The following is a 20,649-nucleotide window of genomic DNA, read 5'->3' on the forward strand; positions in this document are numbered from 1 at the left end:
GCTTTTCAAGATTCACAGCTGAGGTCTTTGAGCTTTTTTTCTCATCTGTTTGTTTGAATTCTTCCCACATGTTCATCTTCCATTGCAATGTGCTTCAGCTATGCAATCTGAAGTGTACCTGCTTTTAGGAGCACCTGAGAATGATGGCCTAGCTACATGGAAAGATACTGGTTTAAACCTTTAAATGGTAGGAATAGATGTATGGTGAAAAAGAGCCTTTTCTTCACTAGTTTTAGTTCCTGCACTTAAAATAAGTCTCACTAGTTCACAAACTGATGCTGAAAGGTCAGTTTGAACTAGGAAACTTTTCCTAAAGAAAAAACCCCAAACTTGTAACCAGAAAAAAATTTGCACTTTGACTGTTTTCTATAGGAAACAAAAATAAAAGCATAATAAAAAAAAAATGAACAGCCATAGTTGAGTGACTGGAGAATTTTTTTCCTGTTACAAAACTTTGGTGCTAGTCTGTCAAAATTATTAGGCTTTTTTTTAGAATATAGCTCTTGCTTCTGTATCTACACTGAATCAAGCTTTTTAAAAAACTGAGATGTGGTTTGGTGATATGGATTTGTAAGACAATAAATTGTATTTGTGAAGTAATCTTTTTCTCATTGCTGTTCAATATGTATTTTCTTTTCTCTGTTTGATTGTTGCTGGAAAAGAATGGTTCAACAAGTTCCAGAAAACATAACTTTTCCAAATGAGGAAGAGAAGGTATTGGAGCTCTGGAAAAGTCTTAATTGTTTCCAGGAATGCCTCAAGCAATCAAAGAATAGACCTAGGTAAGAATCTGCTAAAAGCTGTAGAAACTGTATGTTGCAAGGTTGGCCGAGCTGTAATTACTGTTTTTTTTTCCCCTCTTTACCTCAGTTCTGTTAACAACAGCTGCTCCTTTTGCAGATAGCAGTCTTGGCTAATGTTGCTGTCATGTTTGTTACTGTTTATATTTTATTTTTTGAAGAATCAACAGTGTACAAACAGCAGTAATAAACTTCTAATTTCCTGCTTGGTGGGTTTATAAAAGAAATCTGCAGGTAAGCAAGGATGACTCTTTCCTATGTCTGACAGCTGTGGAGCAGCATGCTGGTATTTTCAGTAGTAGTCTTGGTAGAACTAGCAATCAGTAGGAACTGAATGAGTTGAAATGTTCACTTTAGTCCCACTGCCGAGATGATACCTGTGCTGACTGATGATAGAAGAGGAAGAAATTGATGTTGTCCTAGTAAGACATAAGAAGCATAAGCATACAGATATACTTAACGCTGTTTGAAGATTTGATGCTCAGTTTTTGACTTAATTAAGAATGTCGTCTTGTGTTGTAGGTTTAACTTCTATGATGGCCCTCCATTTGCTACTGGGCTTCCACACTATGGCCATATTCTTGCAGGAACCATTAAAGACATAGTAACCAGATTTGCTCATCAGAGTGGTTTTCATGTTGACAGAAGATTTGGCTGGGATTGCCACGGCTTACCTGTGGTACGTGTGATAAATCTGCCTACATGTTGTTTCCTCTTTCCCATGTTGTTACCTGCTTATCAGTCATGTTTCTATTACTCTTATGCCTGGCTTTGTCGCTAAAGAGAAATGGAAGTTCTTTGTCCAGTGTGTTGCTCTGGCTTTTGTGTGTGTGGTGATTTCAGGTGCTTCCTACTGGTCACCTGCCCTTCTCCAGGCACTCTGTTCACTCCTATAAACATGTATTTACTTAGTACGTATTTCAGAAACTTGTTTGTTTGTTTTTTTCCTTTTTCTGAAGATAGTAAAGAAACAATTACACCAGGGTTACCCTTCGCAATATCTGCTTAGTTCAGGTGCATTACTCATGAAATCTCAGAAGGATAAAGAAGGCCCTTTAGCCTCATTAAAATGCATAGAACATAAATAAACTATCTAGAGAAATCCTAAAAGCTTTTGATGGCAGCATGGGTTTTTTGTCTGGTTGTTTTCAATGCTCCCAGGAATATGAGATTGACAAGACCTTAGGCATTAAAGGGCCAGAGGACGTGGCAAAGATGGGGATTGAAGAATACAACAACCAGTGCAGAGGAATTGTGATGAGGTACTCAAAGGAATGGGAGGTAAGTAAAGACTCAGTCCATATTCTGCTGTACGTTTCTAATTGTATGTGTGCAGAAGCTTTTCAGCTGGGATGAACTTCATCCTTCTGTTTGATTGTGTCCATAAATCTCACATTTTTAGCTACCCTGTTTCACACTGGTGATCCTGAAATGGGAACAAAAAGCACAACTCATACTAGGGAGACTGCTTGATGTCAAGAGAAGGTTACTTTAAGGTAACCTGTAGCTCAAAGCATCAAACTAGATACACTGAACAAATAATAGATACATTGACCAAACTATCTCTTCTTTGTGTCTTCTCTTGAATAGAAAATTGAACGTAAGATGTGACTTTGATTGTTTTTCGAATGGAACCAATAAAGGAAATGCACATTGACCTCCCTGCTTTTCTGGCCCCCCACTTTTTAGTCTTTTCATTGCCGGAGTGTAGGACTATAGCTTGTATTTCTGGAACAGCAGAAGTTCTAGCATCTGATTTTGTGTTGGAATAGGTGTGGGTAAACCCTCTGTCTTCCAAGAGAATATTAATCTAAATATGCATCTCAGGAATATAGGGATAGGGAGAGCATTGGTCTGTGCAGACTTTTTAGGTTGGAGAGCTGTTCCAAGTAGATGGGTTAGAAATTTTCTTAAGGGAACATAGAATAGAATCATAGAAGAGTTTGTGTTGGAAGGGACCTTTAAAGGTCATCTAGTCCAACCCCCCTGCAATGAGAAGGGACATGCACAGGTTTTTTTTTTCTAACTCTGAATAATACTCATCCTGTGCGTAGGAACTGATGTTGTGGGGTTTTTTGTCCTTAGCACTGTGGTCAGAATAAAGTACATTTAGCCCAGTACTTTGTATTTGCTGTCAGTCTGACATGTCTATGAAGTGACGACTTTTTTTTTTAATGCCTTTCTGGAGCTGAGGAGTGGCCCAGGTGCTTTCTTAGCTGCACCCCCCTATGTTAGAGTGACGACACGCAACAGCAAGTGCCAAAGAAAGGAAGAACAGATCATATCTTTTCAGCCTTTGTGGCATGGGGCCTTCCTAGGCCAAAGGATTTTTTTTTTTTTTTTTTCCCCCTGCTAGCTTAGAATCCCTAACAGATTTTTCCCTTGTGAACTTGTCTAGATACATTTTGACTCTAGGTATACTGATGGCATCTAAACAGTCTGTATCAAGGCATTTGATATAAATAAGCATCACTGCTTATTTAAACACAGTTTGAAGAACTTTAGTTCTTCTGTAAAATAATGGTTTCCAGTAAACCTTTATCTTCACCATCAGTTTTTTCTTTTTCTAGGCAGAATAGTCCTAATTCTTTAGTTTTTCCTCCTGCAGAAGCTGTTCTACCACATCACACATCTTTGTCTGTTCCCTAGTCCTGCTGTATTCCTTTTGATTGAAATAGCAGTTTCTTATTTGAGCACCCATTTGCCTTCTGCCTTTGAGAGCATTTTAAAGTTATGGCCAGTATTCAAAGAAACTACAGCTGCCTTTGTTAGAATAACTGTGGCCTAAATCTGAGTGAGTGGCTGAGTGAAAAGCACAGGGTTTGTTTTTTCAAATCATTCATGTATACTCTGAAATTTTGTGTTTTAAAAACATCAATGATTCTTTGTTGCTTTTAGGAATGAAAATAAAAACATTCATTCTGGTTCATGTTCTGTTTTCCATAGTTACTCATTTTAACTTGCTGTTGTCTTCAGCTACTGGTATTTTTGGAGTGCTGATTAGTCCAAATACTTAGTCTTTCGGATGGTAAATGGATTTTGTATTTTGTTTTGTACATAAACTTGTGCATAGTATATGTGTGTATTTCCATACACAGACATACATTTCAGATTATTATATTAAAAGTTATGAAGTTTATTTCAATGTCTGGTTTGTGATTGGCTGGTATTAATTTCATATATTTGGGGATACTGTTAGGAGAGGAATTCCCAACGTTCCTATTGGAGATAGTGTTTATTTTCTGACTGGAGTGGCTAGCAAATATTTGAACCTTGTGAAAAAATACAAAAGGTCCCTTGGATGTGTAAGATCTTTCAGTGCTGAGACCAAACATAATACTCCAATTTTGTGGATCCTTGTACTAATCAGTCGCAGGTTTTGGATCTCAATAGTGGAATGTCAGAGTGGCTTGAAGGTCGGAAGCAAAACTGATATATTTCAGGAGCTCAGGTGTTACGTGAAAATACAGAGGTGAGAGAATTAATTTGCATTGTTTTCACTTTACTAGTTTGACATTCAGTGAGGTCTGTGTGTAACAGTATCGGGACAGGTGTCTCTGGGCTTGGTTATTTGCAGAGCTAGGGGTTCCGATAGCTGTGAAGCAAGAGAGTGCCACTTGTCCAAGTGAATCGCATAGCTAGCTTATTAGTTTTCATACTCAGTGCCAATGGACGTGACCATAATCTCTCCTGAGACAGGGACGAACGCCTGTCAGTCTTGTGGTCTTTGGCAGCCCTATCATAGCTTCGGGAAGTCAGAGGAGGCAGTTTGCCCTGAAATAGTTCTGCTAACTTCTTGTGACATATCAGTTTCCTTCAGCATTTCTTTGTCTTCAAATTACATCATGTTTTCATATAACTGAAAGCTGATAGACTGTGTTCTGGATTTTGACTGTCTCTGCAACTAGTTTAAAAATAGAAACAAACCCACTGTAATCAAGAGCAATTTTCAGACTTTTGAACCTTGTCTGAACCTTGAATGATCCACCATTTCTATTTGATGAATGATCCAAATGATCTACCATTTCTGTTTAGTAGTATCGAGTACATAGTGTTTTGTCCTTAGCCTCTTGTGTGACCTGGGTTCTCAACAATTATGTTCATGGTTTCATTCTTTGCTTATTTTTGCATGTTTAAATGCAATGTTTGGAACTATTATTGGGCTAAAATATTTCATAGATGTGTTTCATTGGTATGGGACAAGCACTAAACTCAAAAAGCAAGCTGTTTACAAAATAAATACTAGAAATATGTCATGATCTTTAATGTTAAGATGCCTTTCAACCTGTGTGTTTTGTTTCGTAACAGTTCAGTGTTACCAGATTAGGACGCTGGATTGATTTTGAAAATGACTATAAAACTCTTTATCCTGAGTTCATGGAGTCTGTGTGGTAAGTTAATCCATTGCATTTATGCTTTATGAATTTGAAATATTAAGAAGGCTTCAATTATTGTAAAATGTCTTGGTCTATACATCACTAGAACTGTTTTGAAACATGCCAAATTCAGATAAACAGTGGGCAAATTCAGATAAACAGGTGATGTAAAGTTTCTTGATGTCAAAGTGAGGAAATTGACCTAGTTTTTTGTTCTTCAGGATAGTAGGGTTTTTCAAAATGAAGTACAACAGCACTTGCTCTTATTGAGACCTGAAATCTTACTGCTCCATGTCAACTTATTAGCAGATCTTCAGAACTGCTTTTATGTTCCTTACTTGGTTTAGGAAATTACGTTGTATTGCTACATTCTTGATGTTCTTCACGCTGTTAACTGCAAATAGGCAAACTACCCAAACTCCGTTTAGCTCTAAACCTCTTCTTCAAGCCCGAGTTTAGAGGCTGGGAATCTGCTGTTATCTCTTTCTTGGCAGCATAGTTTGACAACTGTCTTGGACTCCTGGTGCAGAGCTAAGTAAAGTTCAGGTATTTTGGCAATGTATTCAGAGTGACTGTTGGAATTCCAAAAGACAAGATGACCTTATAGGTTAATGAGAATCAAATTGACCTAACACAAGGGAGAAATGGCAACATTGAGTCCTTCAGGTGATAAAATTACATGGTGAATTGCAGGGAGAGGTTTAGCAGAGAATGTGCTGAGAAAAAGCCATTGAAAAGCAAATTATATGCATACTAAAGTATTATGGATGTTCTTTAATATTAGTTTTACTAATAACCTTTAATTGTATAGTAAGTTACATATAGCTATGATAAAGGATCGACAGAACTTCTAGATGTCTCTGAAGCCATTGTAGTAAAGGGCTAAAGTGCCAGTGAGTTTTCAGTGAGCATTGAAAGACATGGTGGGAAGGGAGCAGATGTTTAACTAACTTAGCTGTTACTTAGTTAGTCAGAAACCCTGCGTAATGATAAAGACCGACATTCTTCTATAATTTATAAAAGTACTTGGTGGCACCTTAAATCCAGTTTAAGTAGCATCTTCTAAGGACTAGTTAAAAAACAAACTTCACTTGAACTGACTGCAGGGTCTCTCTTGACACCCCAAGCCTTTTTTTGTGGGTTGTTTTTTGGGGTTTTGTGTTTTTTTTTTTTTCCTGCTTTGAAAGAAAAATTTCTAGTCTGACTAGTTCCCTCCTCTAATGCTTGCTTTGGATAGGGACTCTAAAAACAAACTTTGCATCTGAAATCTCTGTGGTACGAGATTTCAGGGACTATGTAGGCATACAACCTCTTAATTTTGTACTTTTTTGCTTGCTGGTGCTATTAATTTTCTATGTAATCATGTAATGAAATACATTTTTAAAAGTCTGTTTTTAAAAATTAGGTTTTCTGGAAAGTCTTCTGAGTCTTGCAGGGACACGTTACAGTGCTATTGCCAGCTTGCTCTCACAGTAGAACAAGAGGTGGAACCACTGGTGTTTGCATGGAATGGATGGAGAAGGGAAATGGAAAAGGAATGCGGGATGCCTGTTTCAAGTCTAAGGCACATAATGCTTAAAGATCACTGTAACTGTAGTTACAGTAGTGCTTTTGACAGGATAATGTACAATTTAAAAAAAAAAAAAAATCAGATCGTTACCTAGGCAATCGCCAACCTGAAAATTGGTGTTACTGAAGTTGCAATTTACATCCATCCGGAGTGTTCATTTGAATGGTGGATTCTAGTGTGCTTCTCTTAGAATTGATTTGATTTTTTTTTTAATAACCTCCGTTTCAAATTAAACAAAAAGTTTTAAAGCTTCAGTGTCCAGCTAAATACAAAAGAGAAACTGCAGATTAACTTCTGCATTGACTCTGACCTGGTGACCATAGTGGCCTGTCCAGTATGTGGGTATTTTTTGTTGCTGTTTTTGTTCTGCCTGTGGGAGTAGAACACTGCCTTTAGGCTCGGAAGAAGAGAAACATTGATCATAATAATGGTAGTGTGCATGGGAACCATGGATTTTGTGGTTAAAACATGGTAAGGATTTTTTCTTTAGTCTTCTAATCAGCTAAACCCATCTGCTTAGGTTGGGGTTTTTGGTTTGGGGTTTTTTTTTTTTGTCTAGCTCTTCTGACACTTGCAGTTCTGGAGGGGTCTCAACTGTAATTTCTAGCTTTCTGTGAAACATGATGTTTTGATCCATGATGGTTATATTGAGTTCAGTGAGCTAATGTAATATTTGTGATAAATGTTGTTTCCAGTGGTGGCTGATTTTTATGCAAATTATTTAATTATCCAAATTCTTTAGACTTGAAATAGTTTAGGACTCAGACACCAAATGTCTCTTTTGTATTATCTTGTTTCGTGGAGGTACTGTACAAGTTCAGGATGCTAGAGAGCATTCTTTTTCATATTTTATAATGGGTTTGTTGGAAATGGTTGCTTTGTAAGCATTTTGGTGCTGTGCCATATGGTGGTTGACAGAGTAGAATGAATTTTCAGCCTGCTAAATTTTGACTTAGAACAAAACTTCATCCAAGGATAAAATTGTGGCATCCTGGCACAACTTTTCAGGGGAACATTGAATGTTGGTGTCATTAAGAGGTGATAGTGGTTTCTCGTGTGAAGATAGAGTCAACTCTCCATGTCTTAAGTTAAATAGAACTTTTAAGTTCTAATTCTGTAGAACTTAGATATCCAGCTTGAATCTCAATGAAAATGTGTTTTTCACTGAAAACAGTACAATGAGAACGGTGTTCTTGAGCTATCATGGAACAAACATGCAATATAGTCCTGATTTTTTTTTTTTTTTATTACAGCTCATGAGATGGGTGTGGTGAAATTGAGAGCAGTTTGATGTGATTTTAAACTTTTTGCTGATCTGCAGTTGGTCTGAAAGAAGTATATGAGCTTTGGAAAAAAACCCCAACTCGTAAATTGTCTTCACTGCTGGCTTATTACATAGTTCTCAGGCCGGCTGCGAGTTTGCCCCTCAAGAACCGTTCTCCCTGGCCACTGATAAGACAGGCTGTGAAGTGCTGAGGAGAGGAAGGGAATAGCTCTGCAGTCAGAGCTATGGCATGCCTCTGAGTCTGATGACTAGGGATTTTAATTACCTCCTTTGTACCACTTTTGGGTTAGTTGAACAGCTTTTTGTCACCATCTAGTGGCTAAATTTAGCAATTGCAGTCTGAGCATAATGCAATTTTAATAACGGTTGAAAGCTTCATGTATCTTTTGGAAAAACTTGATTGTATAATGCAAAACCACAGCGTGCTCATGTAGCACTGGTAGCGGAAACACTTATTGGATACTTCTGTACCCTAAGAAGATACTTTTGAGTCCTTTTGTGATAACACTAGAGAGTGGGTGGGGAGAGAAAGAATAACATTTCTAGTTATGGTAGAAAATTGGTACTTCACATGTTTGAGATCACGGCTGCATGCTGAAAACTGCTCTATTTACTGTGGAAATGCAGTATGGAGCTCCCTTTAGTAATGGGCTTTTTGTCCATTTCTGCCTTCCCTCCACTGGACCCATCTCACTTGCTACAGCTTCAGTTTTCCTTTTGGGATTGTTATTAAGAGGAGACCTCTCTTTCTGTCCTTGCCAGGTGTGACCTTTGGTCTCACAGCCTTGCTCTTCGATGTTCTGTAGTAGCGTCAGGCTTGGGGTGCCACCGTGCTACTTCTAGGCTGCAGCTGAAGAGGTTGTAGGTAGCTCCTGAAACTACAGGATATAAATAGAGATACTGTTTATAAGAAATCTCTTTGTCCATTTTTCTACTAGCTATCTGCATTTTTTCTTATGCTTTTATTTCTTTTTCATATTTAGTGTTCTATTCCCTCTGTTATCTTCTTACCATTCCAGTCCTTCTTGTTTTATGTCCTTACCTGTATTTTGAAGGAGGAATATACTTGTATGATCTTTGGGGTAAGTCAAGCATCAGTTTTTGATATTTATATTTTCTGCTATACAGGTATTTTGCACTTCTAGTTTGATCCAGAATCATCCAACACACTGTCCAAAGATTACATCAGGAAATCCCCTCACTCTTGCTAGTTGAGAGCTTGGAGGATAGACGTGGAGCGAGATGATCACTGTGTGCTGGGATTTTTAAATCTTTCACTGGTAGTTGAATATAAGACTTGACAATGTCTGTACTGATGACTCCTAGGCCTCAGAACAAATGGTTTTTCTGTCTTTCTTAAGAAGATGTCTTTCAAAGATGCTATTCTAAAGATGGGCTGTCCGTGTTTGTTACTGGACTTCATGTCCCTCTTGTTTATGCTTTTTTTTACTAGTGTCCAGTGTTGAGCGCTTTTTTTCTGATTTTTGTCCCCATGCATCTGTTTTTGATCGTTGCTTTCTTTCTGATTTCATCTTGTCTTCCAAGTGTTGCTCATGAGTCACAGGAGAACCTTTTTCTCAGAATCCCTGCTGCTTATGGTGCTGTTTGGATGCAGTCTGCTTGTTGAACTGTGTAGTTGACAAGACTTTTCTTACATAGTGTGGTGTTTGTGATTTTTTTAAAAAATTTTTTTTTAAGTCTACAGAGGCTGTTAAATTGTCATTTTTATCTTGACATGTGTGCTAGGGCACACAGCAATAATGTTCATTATCTATACTACCATGCATATGTTGAAATCATACGCTTTCTAGATCCTGCTGTTGTAGTGTTTTCCTTACCTTACTTTTAGCCTTTTTTGGTAGCCGAGTTTAGAATTCTTGGCTTCTTTTTCTTTAAAAATAAAAAAAAAGGGGGGAAAAAACCCCTTATGAGCTTGAAAATAATTTATCAATATTAGTAGGGAGTATTTTTCATTTTCTGGAAAGCTAGTAGTTTTCAAACCCTTAGAAAACTCTTAGATACTAAGCCATTGCCAACAGAACCACTTTATCACTTGATAGCCCAAAGAAATGTCATTAAGAACTCGAGAAACTCTAAGATCAAATTGTTCTTTTCAATATGAAGTGAATGTACGTGTTTAAAGAGGACAACTTGACTTTACATCTGCTAGAGGATACTGTGGGATGTTGGATTTTGTGTGGGATGCTGATGGTATTTTAAGTATTGCATTGACTGCTTCAGTATCTTTTGGAAACAAAAACTCCCTTTGTAGGAGTTTTTTATAACCGTGTGGTGTTTGCATGGTGTGTCTGTGACTTGGATCAATGAATATTGTACCAAAGTTCTAATTTCTTGGAAGTTACGCCTATGAGAGTAACCCATGGTCTTGGTTACTGACTGGGATCAAACCACATGTATCATCCCCTCATGACATTTCAGGAACAACAAATGTGTGTTTTTCAGTTTGTGTTGTGCTTTTTAGAAGTTAAAGCTACCTTACATCTTCAGGGACCAGGTCCTAACGTCATTTTTCTTCAATAAATGAGTATGTAAGTGCTGCTGCCACAGCCAAGAGGATGCAACTAAATTTATTTACATTTGAGGAGAAACACAGCAGAATTTAGGGGGACAGAGTTTAATTTCTAACTTCTGTGAATGAACTTTTTCTGATTGTCAGTAGAAAGGAACTTTCTGGTTCCATTAGCTTATTTCTTTCAGGAAGAACTGCAGTTTCAATTTCAGCTTACAAACCCAGAGCCTTTTTCTGGTGAATTGTCCACATTTTGCAAACATAAGGGTTAAAACACTGTTTGAAAGGTTATTGTCTAAATACCATGGTTCAATTTTTAAGCAGAACATGATATCTACCTGTAAGTGACTCTTACTGCTAGAGCTCGGTTCATCTTTAGCAGCCGCTTTGTTTTAGATGGGCAGTGCTGCTAGCAGGAAGTTCTTTGGGAGTCATCTCCTGTGCATTTCTGATAGTCACACAAGAACTATTTTCAGAAGCTTTCTTGTTAAGGAAGCCAATTAGGTGTTTTTCAAGATAACAGGTTTTTGAGTGATAATGAGTGCTATTGCATCAAGCAGCAGTCTTGACTCAATCACAATTTACTTACTATGTTGGAATGGTTGTCTGAAAGAAGTGGTTTGATAAACTACAAATGAATGGTCGTTATGAACTGTAATGAGAGCTCTGATGAATGATGTGGTTTGAAAGCCCATCTTTTTTGCTTGGTTTGCAGTAGAGCAGAATTACCACAAGAGGGAGATGCCGGCTTGGATTTTTAACTTGTCAGCTCCATCTAGTGTTCACCTTTCCTGAAGTTTACAGTTATATTTACAGCTGAATTAAATATTCAGTGTTTCTCTAAGTAGTTTTCTTCTATGCTCTTAGAAGGCAGTGTTCTTTAGAAAGTAGAGATAAAGTGGAGCTTTTTTCTATAGATATTTTAGTTAACTGTTTTTGAAAGGCAAGTAGAACACCTTCAGTATAAATGCTGTCACTTGTCACAGTCTGAATTAATTAAGCTCTGAGATGGTAAGCGTACATTTAATATTTTTTTTAACTTGCATGAAAACTTCTGCAATTAGCCAGCTCACATGTATATATTGAAAGCTGATGAAACTTTTTTCACAAGTAATTTTTATAAAAGACTGATTCATATTTATGCAAGTTTAAGTTGACACAGTCTCCGTTGTAAAACAGATGCACTAACTGCAATGTTTTGAATTTGAGTTAGGGGTCAGGCAGCCACAGCTTGCCTGTGGGTGACATTTATTACTTTAACGACGTTACTTTTGAGTTGTGTGTATAAGGTAAGGCACCTCTGTTGGAGTGTTCAGCTTTGGGGTTTGGCTCTTCCATGGCAGAACTTGATGCTGCTGAGGGTCTTTTAGCCTTTGTACATCTCAGATTGCGGATTATTTAGTTTTTCTGATGTTGGTGAGCACTCATAGGATATTTTGGACCTTTACTAGAGGCCCATGGATGAATCTGAGTGAACTGCATGTCTTCTTGATACGACAGTCTGTATTTTGTCCGACTGTCTGATCTGCAGGATTATTCTGATTAAGAGACTTTATGACTTCCATGACAAGCCAGCGCATATCTTTTGGTGTTCTTGTTTCAGGCTGCACATAGAAATCAGTGCATCTACTTGCAATCTACTTGCATTTTGTCTTGAAGATCAGGATTTCAAACATAGAAGGCAAGAGACTGACTTAAATACAGGTCCAGATTCTCAAGCACAAAATGACAGCCTGTGGAAAAAAATGCTGCTTGCCAGGATGGGGTTGGTTGCTTAGCAATGAGCTATTTGTTTGTAAAAGGACCCAGAAAAGTGATTAGGGTGGTTTGAAACATAGTCTGAGTGAAGGAGTCTTAAGTGACTTTAAGTCAGCAGTGTTTAACAATTTGGATGAGGAATTTGAAATGACCAGACTCTGCAGAAACTCTGTTTTTTTTTTAGTTGAATTTGGCATAAATATTTAAGGCTTGCCCTTTCCTGCCTTTAATTCTAAGATAGCCAACCTGCAGGCTATACCACTAAGCATGCAAGTCAGTGAGACCTGATAAGCTGATAAATGTTGATGATCCTCTAGCAAGTATTTGGGTACAGAGAAATGTAGGGTTTTGTCCATCACCTGGACACTTGATGAGTTGCTCTGTGTGTAGTATATTTCTCTTCCAGCTTCCGGTTATCTTGAGCATTGACTCAATTTGTCATATGGTAATATCTTGTGCTGTCTTGATTATTTCAAGAAGATGTAAGGATCCAAATATGCTACAGGCTGTATTGAAGATTTCATTAGCAGATTTAAAGCTTGATATGAGACTGTGATCTTACTCTGGACTCAGTTCCTGTCCGAGATGAACTAATAAAGGAGAATATTAATGTAAATTGTGGGACCATAAAACTGAGTTCATTGCTTTGCATGGTTAGCTGTGCCCTCTCGTGAAAAATGCCCTTGAGATTGTCAGGATTTACGTGTGGTGGGCTGCAAGTATCTCTAAACTGTATCTGTCTCTCCTCTGTAGCACTGGTTGCTGTAGTAGGTGCTGAAGATGATGGGAGCAGCCATGTCACTACATTCTAAATTATGACTGATTTCAGCCTTGTTAATAGTTCAGATTTCAGGTGGTCTTTGTATTCAAGAAATTTTGAGAAAGATTAATCAGCAGTAAGGATTTGTGTTTCATCTGAATATTCTCTATGTGCTGTGCAGTCAGTGCATGGAAAACCAAATTGTTAGAATCAGCTAAAGCTAAAAATCAGCCAGAAATAAAGTTGCAATCCATTTATTTCTTTCCTTTTGACTTGCAAATACCATCTTAAGTTGATGATTGATTGTTTAAAAAAAGCGTCATTCACAATTGCACTCCAACTATAGCAGAACCCCATTCTGCAGTTGATTTACTAAATTTGAAAAGCCAAGTGAATTTCCATGTTCTTTGTTTACCTCCAGGTGGGTTTTCAAGCAACTGTATGACAAAGGACTAGTGTATAGAGGTGTTAAGGTCATGCCTTTTTCAACTGCATGCAATACCCCACTGTCAAATTTTGAGTCCCATCAGAATTACAAGGTGAGTCAGTATATGTGTACGTTTTATGTTGTGATCAGATTTCTTTATTGTCTTCAGTTTGGATTTGGAAAGCTTTAGTATTTTTTGCTTATTACACTCCAAATCAATAGTAAAAATTTAGGTAAATGAGTGAGTCTTCATGATGTTTTGCTGTGTTTGTTTGGATCGCTTGATCTCAGCCTTCTCCCCTGTTCTTGGTTACTACTTACATATATATAAAAAGTACATATATATAAAGTACATACTTTGTTTTATTCTGGTAAATTACTCTTACTTCTTCTCTGGGCTCTCAAGATGAGTGTTGCATGGTGTTGGGTTTTTAGGGTAGACACTTAGAGGAGAGCTGCCTGTGGAGATCTGAAAAGAGGAAGGTCCATGGCAGAGTTGAAATATCCTGTGAGAGGATTAATAAGAATTTTCTGTGTTTAATAAGTCTGTGTTTGGTTGTAGTGTGGTAGGATAATAGCTCTTCTAAGAATCATTAATTAGATTGCAAAATCCCAGGAAATGTTTTATCTAATATGATGCGTGACATACTACATTTTATAAAATGCTCCTTTAAAAATGAATGAGTACATATAATAGGTGCAGCTTCTCACTTGCAACATAAGTGAAGGCAGAATTGGTGTCCCAATTTTCCAAATTTCATGTTTCCAAATTTTCATGGCAGAGGTTTTGTAACCTTTTTAGTCCCCATCCAGACCTTCATATCCTTATATCATAAATCTTTCACTTGTGCTAGCTCTCTGCTGTAATAACATAAATTGTACATCTGGTCTTTTTTACATCTTGCCCAAAAAAAGCTAATTTGCTGGCTAAAAGTAGCATTTTTAAAACAAATGTTTAAATAGACTTGTCATACAATGCAGTTCACAGATACTAGAGCTTTCAATATTGCTGATGGGTATTTGACCACACTGAGGAATAAAGGTTTTGTGATTTAAGAAAGTGAGACTTGCAAAGATATTGTGATATTTGTGACTGTCTGACAACTGAAATAATTACTTTGCTTGTACTTAATAACGGACATTTCATATAGGCTCAGGTTAATGAGCTTTCTTTACAACAAAGACAATTTTGGGTCTTTGTGTGTGTATGTGTGCCCCTTTTCCATAGAGCAAAGCTCTTTTCTCTTCTTGAGCCTTAATGAAATATTTAGATGCTATTTCTTACTTTAGAACCAGTGTGCGTGTGTGGGGGGGTGTTCTGCTCTGCTGCTGCATGCAAAAATTACCTTTTTTTGTCTGCTAGAGGTGGTATTTTGAAGACTGAAATGTTGAGGGTGCGTAAGCTGACATGATTTATTCTTGGTGGGACCAGTAATTTCTGGGTGTAAGGCAGCTGTTATCTTTCTCCCTGTGGAAAGCAGGCTTTGGCTTCTGTTCATCAATCCTGTGAATCAGGACACAAATCATGAGAAACAGGACACAAGAAGCATGTTTAGAAGCTGAGTTAGGTGTCTAATGTACACTTCAGTAAACTGTCAGCAGCTTGTATTACATTTAACTGAAGAAGTGTTGTCTTCAGATGAAAGCAGGCATAATTTTGTGAACAGATAAAACATTATACAATGCCATTACTTGTCAGTCTGGATGTTATTTTTTTTTATGGCTTGCCAGTTGTTTTTATCTACCTGGTTGACTTAGTGCTTCAGAAAACAAAGTGAATAGCCTGCGGTGGTGTTTAACAATTGGTAGAGACAGAACTGTAGTGATAGCTCGATCTTTGCTTGGTATTGAGCATGGTTGGAGAGTTATGTAATATTTATGTTTTACTGTTGACTGCACCAGATGTTCACAGAAAATTCCCTCTGGAGCAGCCCTTAGCTCAGACATAAATAGCTGCCTGTTCCATGATGCCATTAACTGTTCTGTGATGCTAGACAGAAACCAAAGATCCTTACACTAGATGTGATGAGGGGATAGGACCTGTTCATGTGTTTAGGGTCTGTGTGCATGGCACCTATTTTTGTTTGACGTTAAGAGCGAAAATTTCATCTTTGCAAGATTAGACTTGCTTTTCCAATCTGCTTTTCATAATATGTGAAATGTGAAGTGACTGAATGGGATTGAAAGAAAAACTTGTTTTCAGGGGATTCTTTTGACTCATTTAGAGATGAAGTTTTATATAGTAGCTGACATCGCTGAGATTATTTCTTTTTTAAACTCTTAAATATTGATGTACTCTTTTTTTTAAGTACCCCAAACTTTTTTCCCCCCTTGTTAACAACAGCTTCTTAATAAGAGATTGCATCTTCTTAAGTGATGGCTGTTCTTCCTACTCCCTGACTCTAGAGGAAAGGCGAAAAGGCTTTGTGTAGCTGTTTCTCAGATACTGCTGATTTTCTTGACAATTGAGAATGATTATAAACTTTTAAAATGGGATTATAAGAGGTACTTAAGGGAACTGGCACTCAGCTAATTCCCAAAATCTCACTGCTAATCTGAATTTTTAATGCTGTGGCCTTGTTGGACTGACAGTTTGTACTAGTGTAATGGAGAAACATTGACCGGTGTTCTCTTCAAGCTTCCATGTCCTGCCACTTCACCTTCTACCACTACAGTGATGAACTAGGCAAGTTGCAAGATAGGTTTTGGTGGATGGCAGTAATAGTTACTACTTCTTAGATTTGTATTTTCTCACTAATACATGCAGTAAACACCGCCCCCCCCTTTTTCTCCCTTTGACTTTATCTTGTTTTTAAGGATGTTCAAGATCCTTCAGTGATTGTGAGCTTCCCGCTGGATGAAGATGCAGGCGTTTCTCTTGTTGCCTGGACCACTACTCCTTGGACCTTGCCTAGTAACTTGGCCCTTTGCGTTAATCCAGAATTGCAATATGTAAAACTGAGAGGCAAGTGTTAACTGAAGGTGACATATAATGAACACTTCTTCCTTCAGTGCCTGTGAATATGTACTCATATTTTGCATGACAGACTGTTTTGTGCTAAACTTACAGCACTTTGCTGGGGTTGGATCAGTGTTATTTTGAAGGATGAATCCAGTTCCTATGTGGCTGATGATTTCTAACTGCCGTGCTCTCTTTATTTTACATACATTGTGACGACTGTTCACTGAAAAATACTTGTAGATGAAATAAAGAACAAGAGCAAATGTTCTATCTGTCATCTTGAAGTCACACTGTGTTTGAGAGAGTGAAATGTGACTGGGTGTCCCTAGCTGCTTTTTTCTTCCCCACTTTCTTGGGGCTCAGACTCATGAAGAAGTTAGTGCTATATGACAACTAAGTTGCAGTAACTGAATGTCTCTGTACTCTTAACCCATAACAGACGCAAGATGTCACACACTAGCCTCAACCTGACTGCAGCGTGTGTTTTAGCATAAGTGTAAGGCAAGGTATATACTGTGGTTTCCAGTATAAGAGTACATTTGACCAAGTGCCTTGGCTAACTCATGGACCAGTTGGTTGTGCCTGACTAAACAAGTTGTACTTGTCATTCATGAGAGCACCCAGCACTTCAGGAACTGTATGCAACAAGCCATGTAGGGTGCCTAAACAATACAAGCTGTTGCTTTTCTTGTTACTGCTTCAAGTCATTTTCCAGGGTTTGCAGTTCCATTTTCTTTTCCCAGTTGGCAATGAAGTATATATTATGATATGTGTTCCTTTTCACTTAGAAAAGGAATTTACTGTATTCTTGAAATGCAGTTGTATGTAATCATATCTTGATCTACTAAACCTTTTTTTAATTTCAATAAAAAAGCAAGTAGGAATTTGGGTAAAAATACTCTTTGCATTGCTGTTTTCAGGTTCTCCCAAACTGCCCACCTTTTCTGACTTTTCAGTGTACGTTTAAAAAAAAAAAAAAGGAGGGGCAAAAATCCAAGATATTCAAGTTAATGGTGGCATTTAATCTGGAGTGAAAAAATGCCAAAGGTATAATTTCCAGTTCCAACATGAATCCATGCACCTAAGGTGATGTTAAACATGAAAAGTTGTAGAGGCCTTTACAGTGGACCCCAGGTGTTTGGGTTTTCTTTGTTTTAAGAGAGAACTAAATATGTTTTGGTTTTCAAAGGTTTTAACATAAATTGGTCATCTCAAAAAGAGTATTGAATACTTTAAGAAATAACACCTATACCTGCCTGAGATGCTGAGTAGTTGGGTTTGGATGCCTTTGGCCTACAGTCTGCTGGTGGGATAGTGAACCTGACTAAGTTGGTAGGGGAGTAGTCTGAAGAAAATTTGTCATTGAAGTTAAGAGATCAGGGTTATTTGGAGGTAGAAAATGGGTTTCCTTCATAATGTTTCACTTTTTATTTACTTCCTTTAAAAAGAAATCCAAGCATAAAATTGATTGGAATAGTAAATACCAGAAAGGCAGCATAAAGTGCAATTGTTACCCTAATGTCAACTTAATAATATTGATTTTAAGTAGTGATTGTCTATCTTCCAATTGTTTCCCTCAGTTTCAGTTACATATACTGAAACTTTTCAATTGCTTTTCTTTGGCACAATGATAATAAACAAGGTAGGGTATTTCTGCCTCTCAAACAAAAAAAAAAACCCTGCTGCAAATCTGGGTTTCATCCTGTGGTTTCTGTTTAAACTTAACTTTTGAAAAGTGTTCATTAAGCGACTGCATGGGGAAGAAGTAGCTGGAAACTAGTGGTTGATCAGCAGGATTATTCTGGGCAGTTTTATAGCTACTGTGATACTGTCTTGCATAAATTGAAAGGTTTTGTAATGGTGCAAATGAGGGTATTGAATTGAGATTTATGTAACTTTTTGTTTTATTTTATATTCTAGATAATGCCACAGAAAAGGTTTACATTTTGATGGAATCCAGGCTGATAGCACTGTACAAATCTGACAGTGAATATGAGATACTTGACAGGCAAGTACATAAAATATTACACACTTGTTAACTTCCAGTATTTTTTAGATCAGAAGTTAAATGTTTCAAGAAGTGGATTTTGCAGTTGTCTAAAGGTGGGTTTCCCTGCATGTGTGTTTATCTTGCAAAAATCTGTAAAAGAAATTGAAAATTATTAGAGCAAATTGGTCTTGTCCATGAAGCTACAAATAGAATGAAAGTTTCATTGGATCATTGTGTTGCGGTGTGGGGGGAAAAAAGGTTCCTTAGTCCGTCCTTTTCCTGTGTGTTTTCTTAGGAAGACATTAATTTGAAAGTCTCAAAAAACCCTGGAGATTGTCCAAATGCTGAACACTTTCTAAACATTATGTAAGTATTTTAAAGGCAACGGGCAAAAGCAAAACCATCGTCTGTAGCAAGCAAATACTGCTTCCATAGGGTGGTCTACTTAAGTTATGTAGTTAGTGGCAGTTAATGCTTTCTGAAGACTGCTTATTCATCCTGGTTCAGTGGAAGAATATTGTTAAATATGGCAGACTGTATAGGGAATGCAGGTATTAAATACTGAAGCTCTTCTTTCTATACTAGTGCTACGGTCTTTTCAATCTGACTTTTTTTTTTTTGGTCATGCTCCAATTTTTATGTTAAGTAATAAATGAGTTCTCGCAAATGTGAAATGTGAGACAATTAAGACGTAGCTGGTAGTTGAATAGATCTTTTAAAGATTTACATCTATGAGTATGTAAGTTAACGGAAATGAACTTTCCCATTTCTGCTCTTAGCTTCTTTCTTTAGCTCACTTTTAAATTCTCAGGCAGTTAGGCCCCTGGGGGAGAAAATCATGACGCTTGCTGTATACCAGGTGGCAGGCTGAAGTCAAGGAATGATCTTACTGAACATTTTCTGTATCTGAAGTCATCTGAACTTCCTGAGTACTCTGAGCCTTCCTCCCCCTGCCAAACCTGACTTTTCTCTCCCTTTTCCTCCCAGATGCGGATGGTAGTTTTTTGTGTGAGAGCAAATGGGAATACTTCTTTGTTTCACTGATGAGATGGCTATGATCTTTATCAGAATGCTTTCTGCAGCTTTGCCCAAATGTCTCAGTATATTACCCCACTTCTGGCCTTTGAGTGGCTTGTTATTTTATTTAGCAGTGGTAGTTATGAAATGATTGATGAGCGTTTTTTTCTCTTTGTGTTACATTTCAGTCTATTTGCATATTGAACACTTCATTTCTTTACACTGTTAGACAACTTTACACTGTTAGACAACAAGATTTCTCATCTCTTGAGAGTGAAGGATTACTATAGTGATTTTAAATGAGTCTGTCATTACTATAACTTAGGTCATAAGAAGGTAGCGCTGTATAAATTTTCAGCTTGAAGTTCGGGACTTTTGATAAACAAAGTATTTCAGATATGAAAAGAGAAAATCAGGAATGTGATCCACAACCCTTACCTTTTACTTACCTGTGTTAAATAAGAATTTAACTACCTTTTTTTTAAAGCCAGTTCTAGTGCTCCATGCTCTGTGCCTGAGCATTCCCACATCTGTGTGGCTGAGCACTGGGATGCTTTTCCCTCATCTGATCCCAATTAAGCACCTCAAACATTCCTAAGGCTGTTTGTAATATAAAATATATAAACCATCCGCGAAGCTGTGGCTTAAAATAGAAATCTCCCCTTTTCCTAGTGGATATTATGTATGCTGAGCTGAGGAGTCATGCTCTTTAACTTGGCATTAAATACTGCTTGAGTTCCTTCTTGTACAATGAAACAGCTTTGTAGAATTCCCCACTTTGAAGTAGTCAAATGTTTCATGGCTTGACCATTGTTTTGGAAGATGTGGATCAAAAAGAGTATAGGGAAAGATCACAGCTGTGAGACATTGAGAGGTATCCCACCTATTAAATGAAGTTGTGTTTTAACTAGACTTTTTCCTGAAATGGAAGATTTAAGATTAAGCATTTTCAGCGGACTTCTGAGCAGTGAATCCCAACCTAATCACCTTAGTGTCAACTATTATCAGAAGCCTGAAGACAGACAGATCTACAGGCTCTGTCTCAGTCTTGCGTTTCTTGTCTGTCTCAGCTGGTCCCTCAATCAGTCCTGTCTGTGTTGGGTCTTTCTCCGAGATGACCGTGGGGAGAGGTTGGATGCCTAATTTTAGAATCAGGAATGAGGTATCCAAGCTT

At 37.5% G+C, this 20,649-nt stretch overlaps 1 protein-coding gene across 1 annotated transcript in view; it reads left to right on the forward strand.

The window, feature by feature from the left end:
* Positions 1 to 663: 663 nt before the first annotated feature.
* IARS1 (isoleucyl-tRNA synthetase 1) overlaps positions 664 to 20,649 on the forward strand; it is a gene marked incomplete at both ends in the record, with an annotated part of 102,965 nt that continues 82,979 nt past the window's right edge. Inside the window, 7 exons of the mRNA XM_082004513.1 lie at positions 664 to 782; positions 1,323 to 1,479; positions 1,962 to 2,081; positions 5,109 to 5,191; positions 13,501 to 13,618; positions 16,324 to 16,471; positions 18,389 to 18,476. Of these exons, the coding sequence (XP_081860639.1) occupies positions 664 to 782; positions 1,323 to 1,479; positions 1,962 to 2,081; positions 5,109 to 5,191; positions 13,501 to 13,618; positions 16,324 to 16,471; positions 18,389 to 18,476 (833 nt within the window). The remainder of the gene's footprint in view (positions 783 to 1,322; positions 1,480 to 1,961; positions 2,082 to 5,108; positions 5,192 to 13,500; positions 13,619 to 16,323; positions 16,472 to 18,388; positions 18,477 to 20,649) is intronic.

This window comes from Phaethon aethereus (assembly GCF_964289735.1).
Source record: "Phaethon aethereus genome assembly, chromosome: 11".
Taxonomy (NCBI): domain Eukaryota; kingdom Metazoa; phylum Chordata; class Aves; order Phaethontiformes; family Phaethontidae; genus Phaethon; species Phaethon aethereus.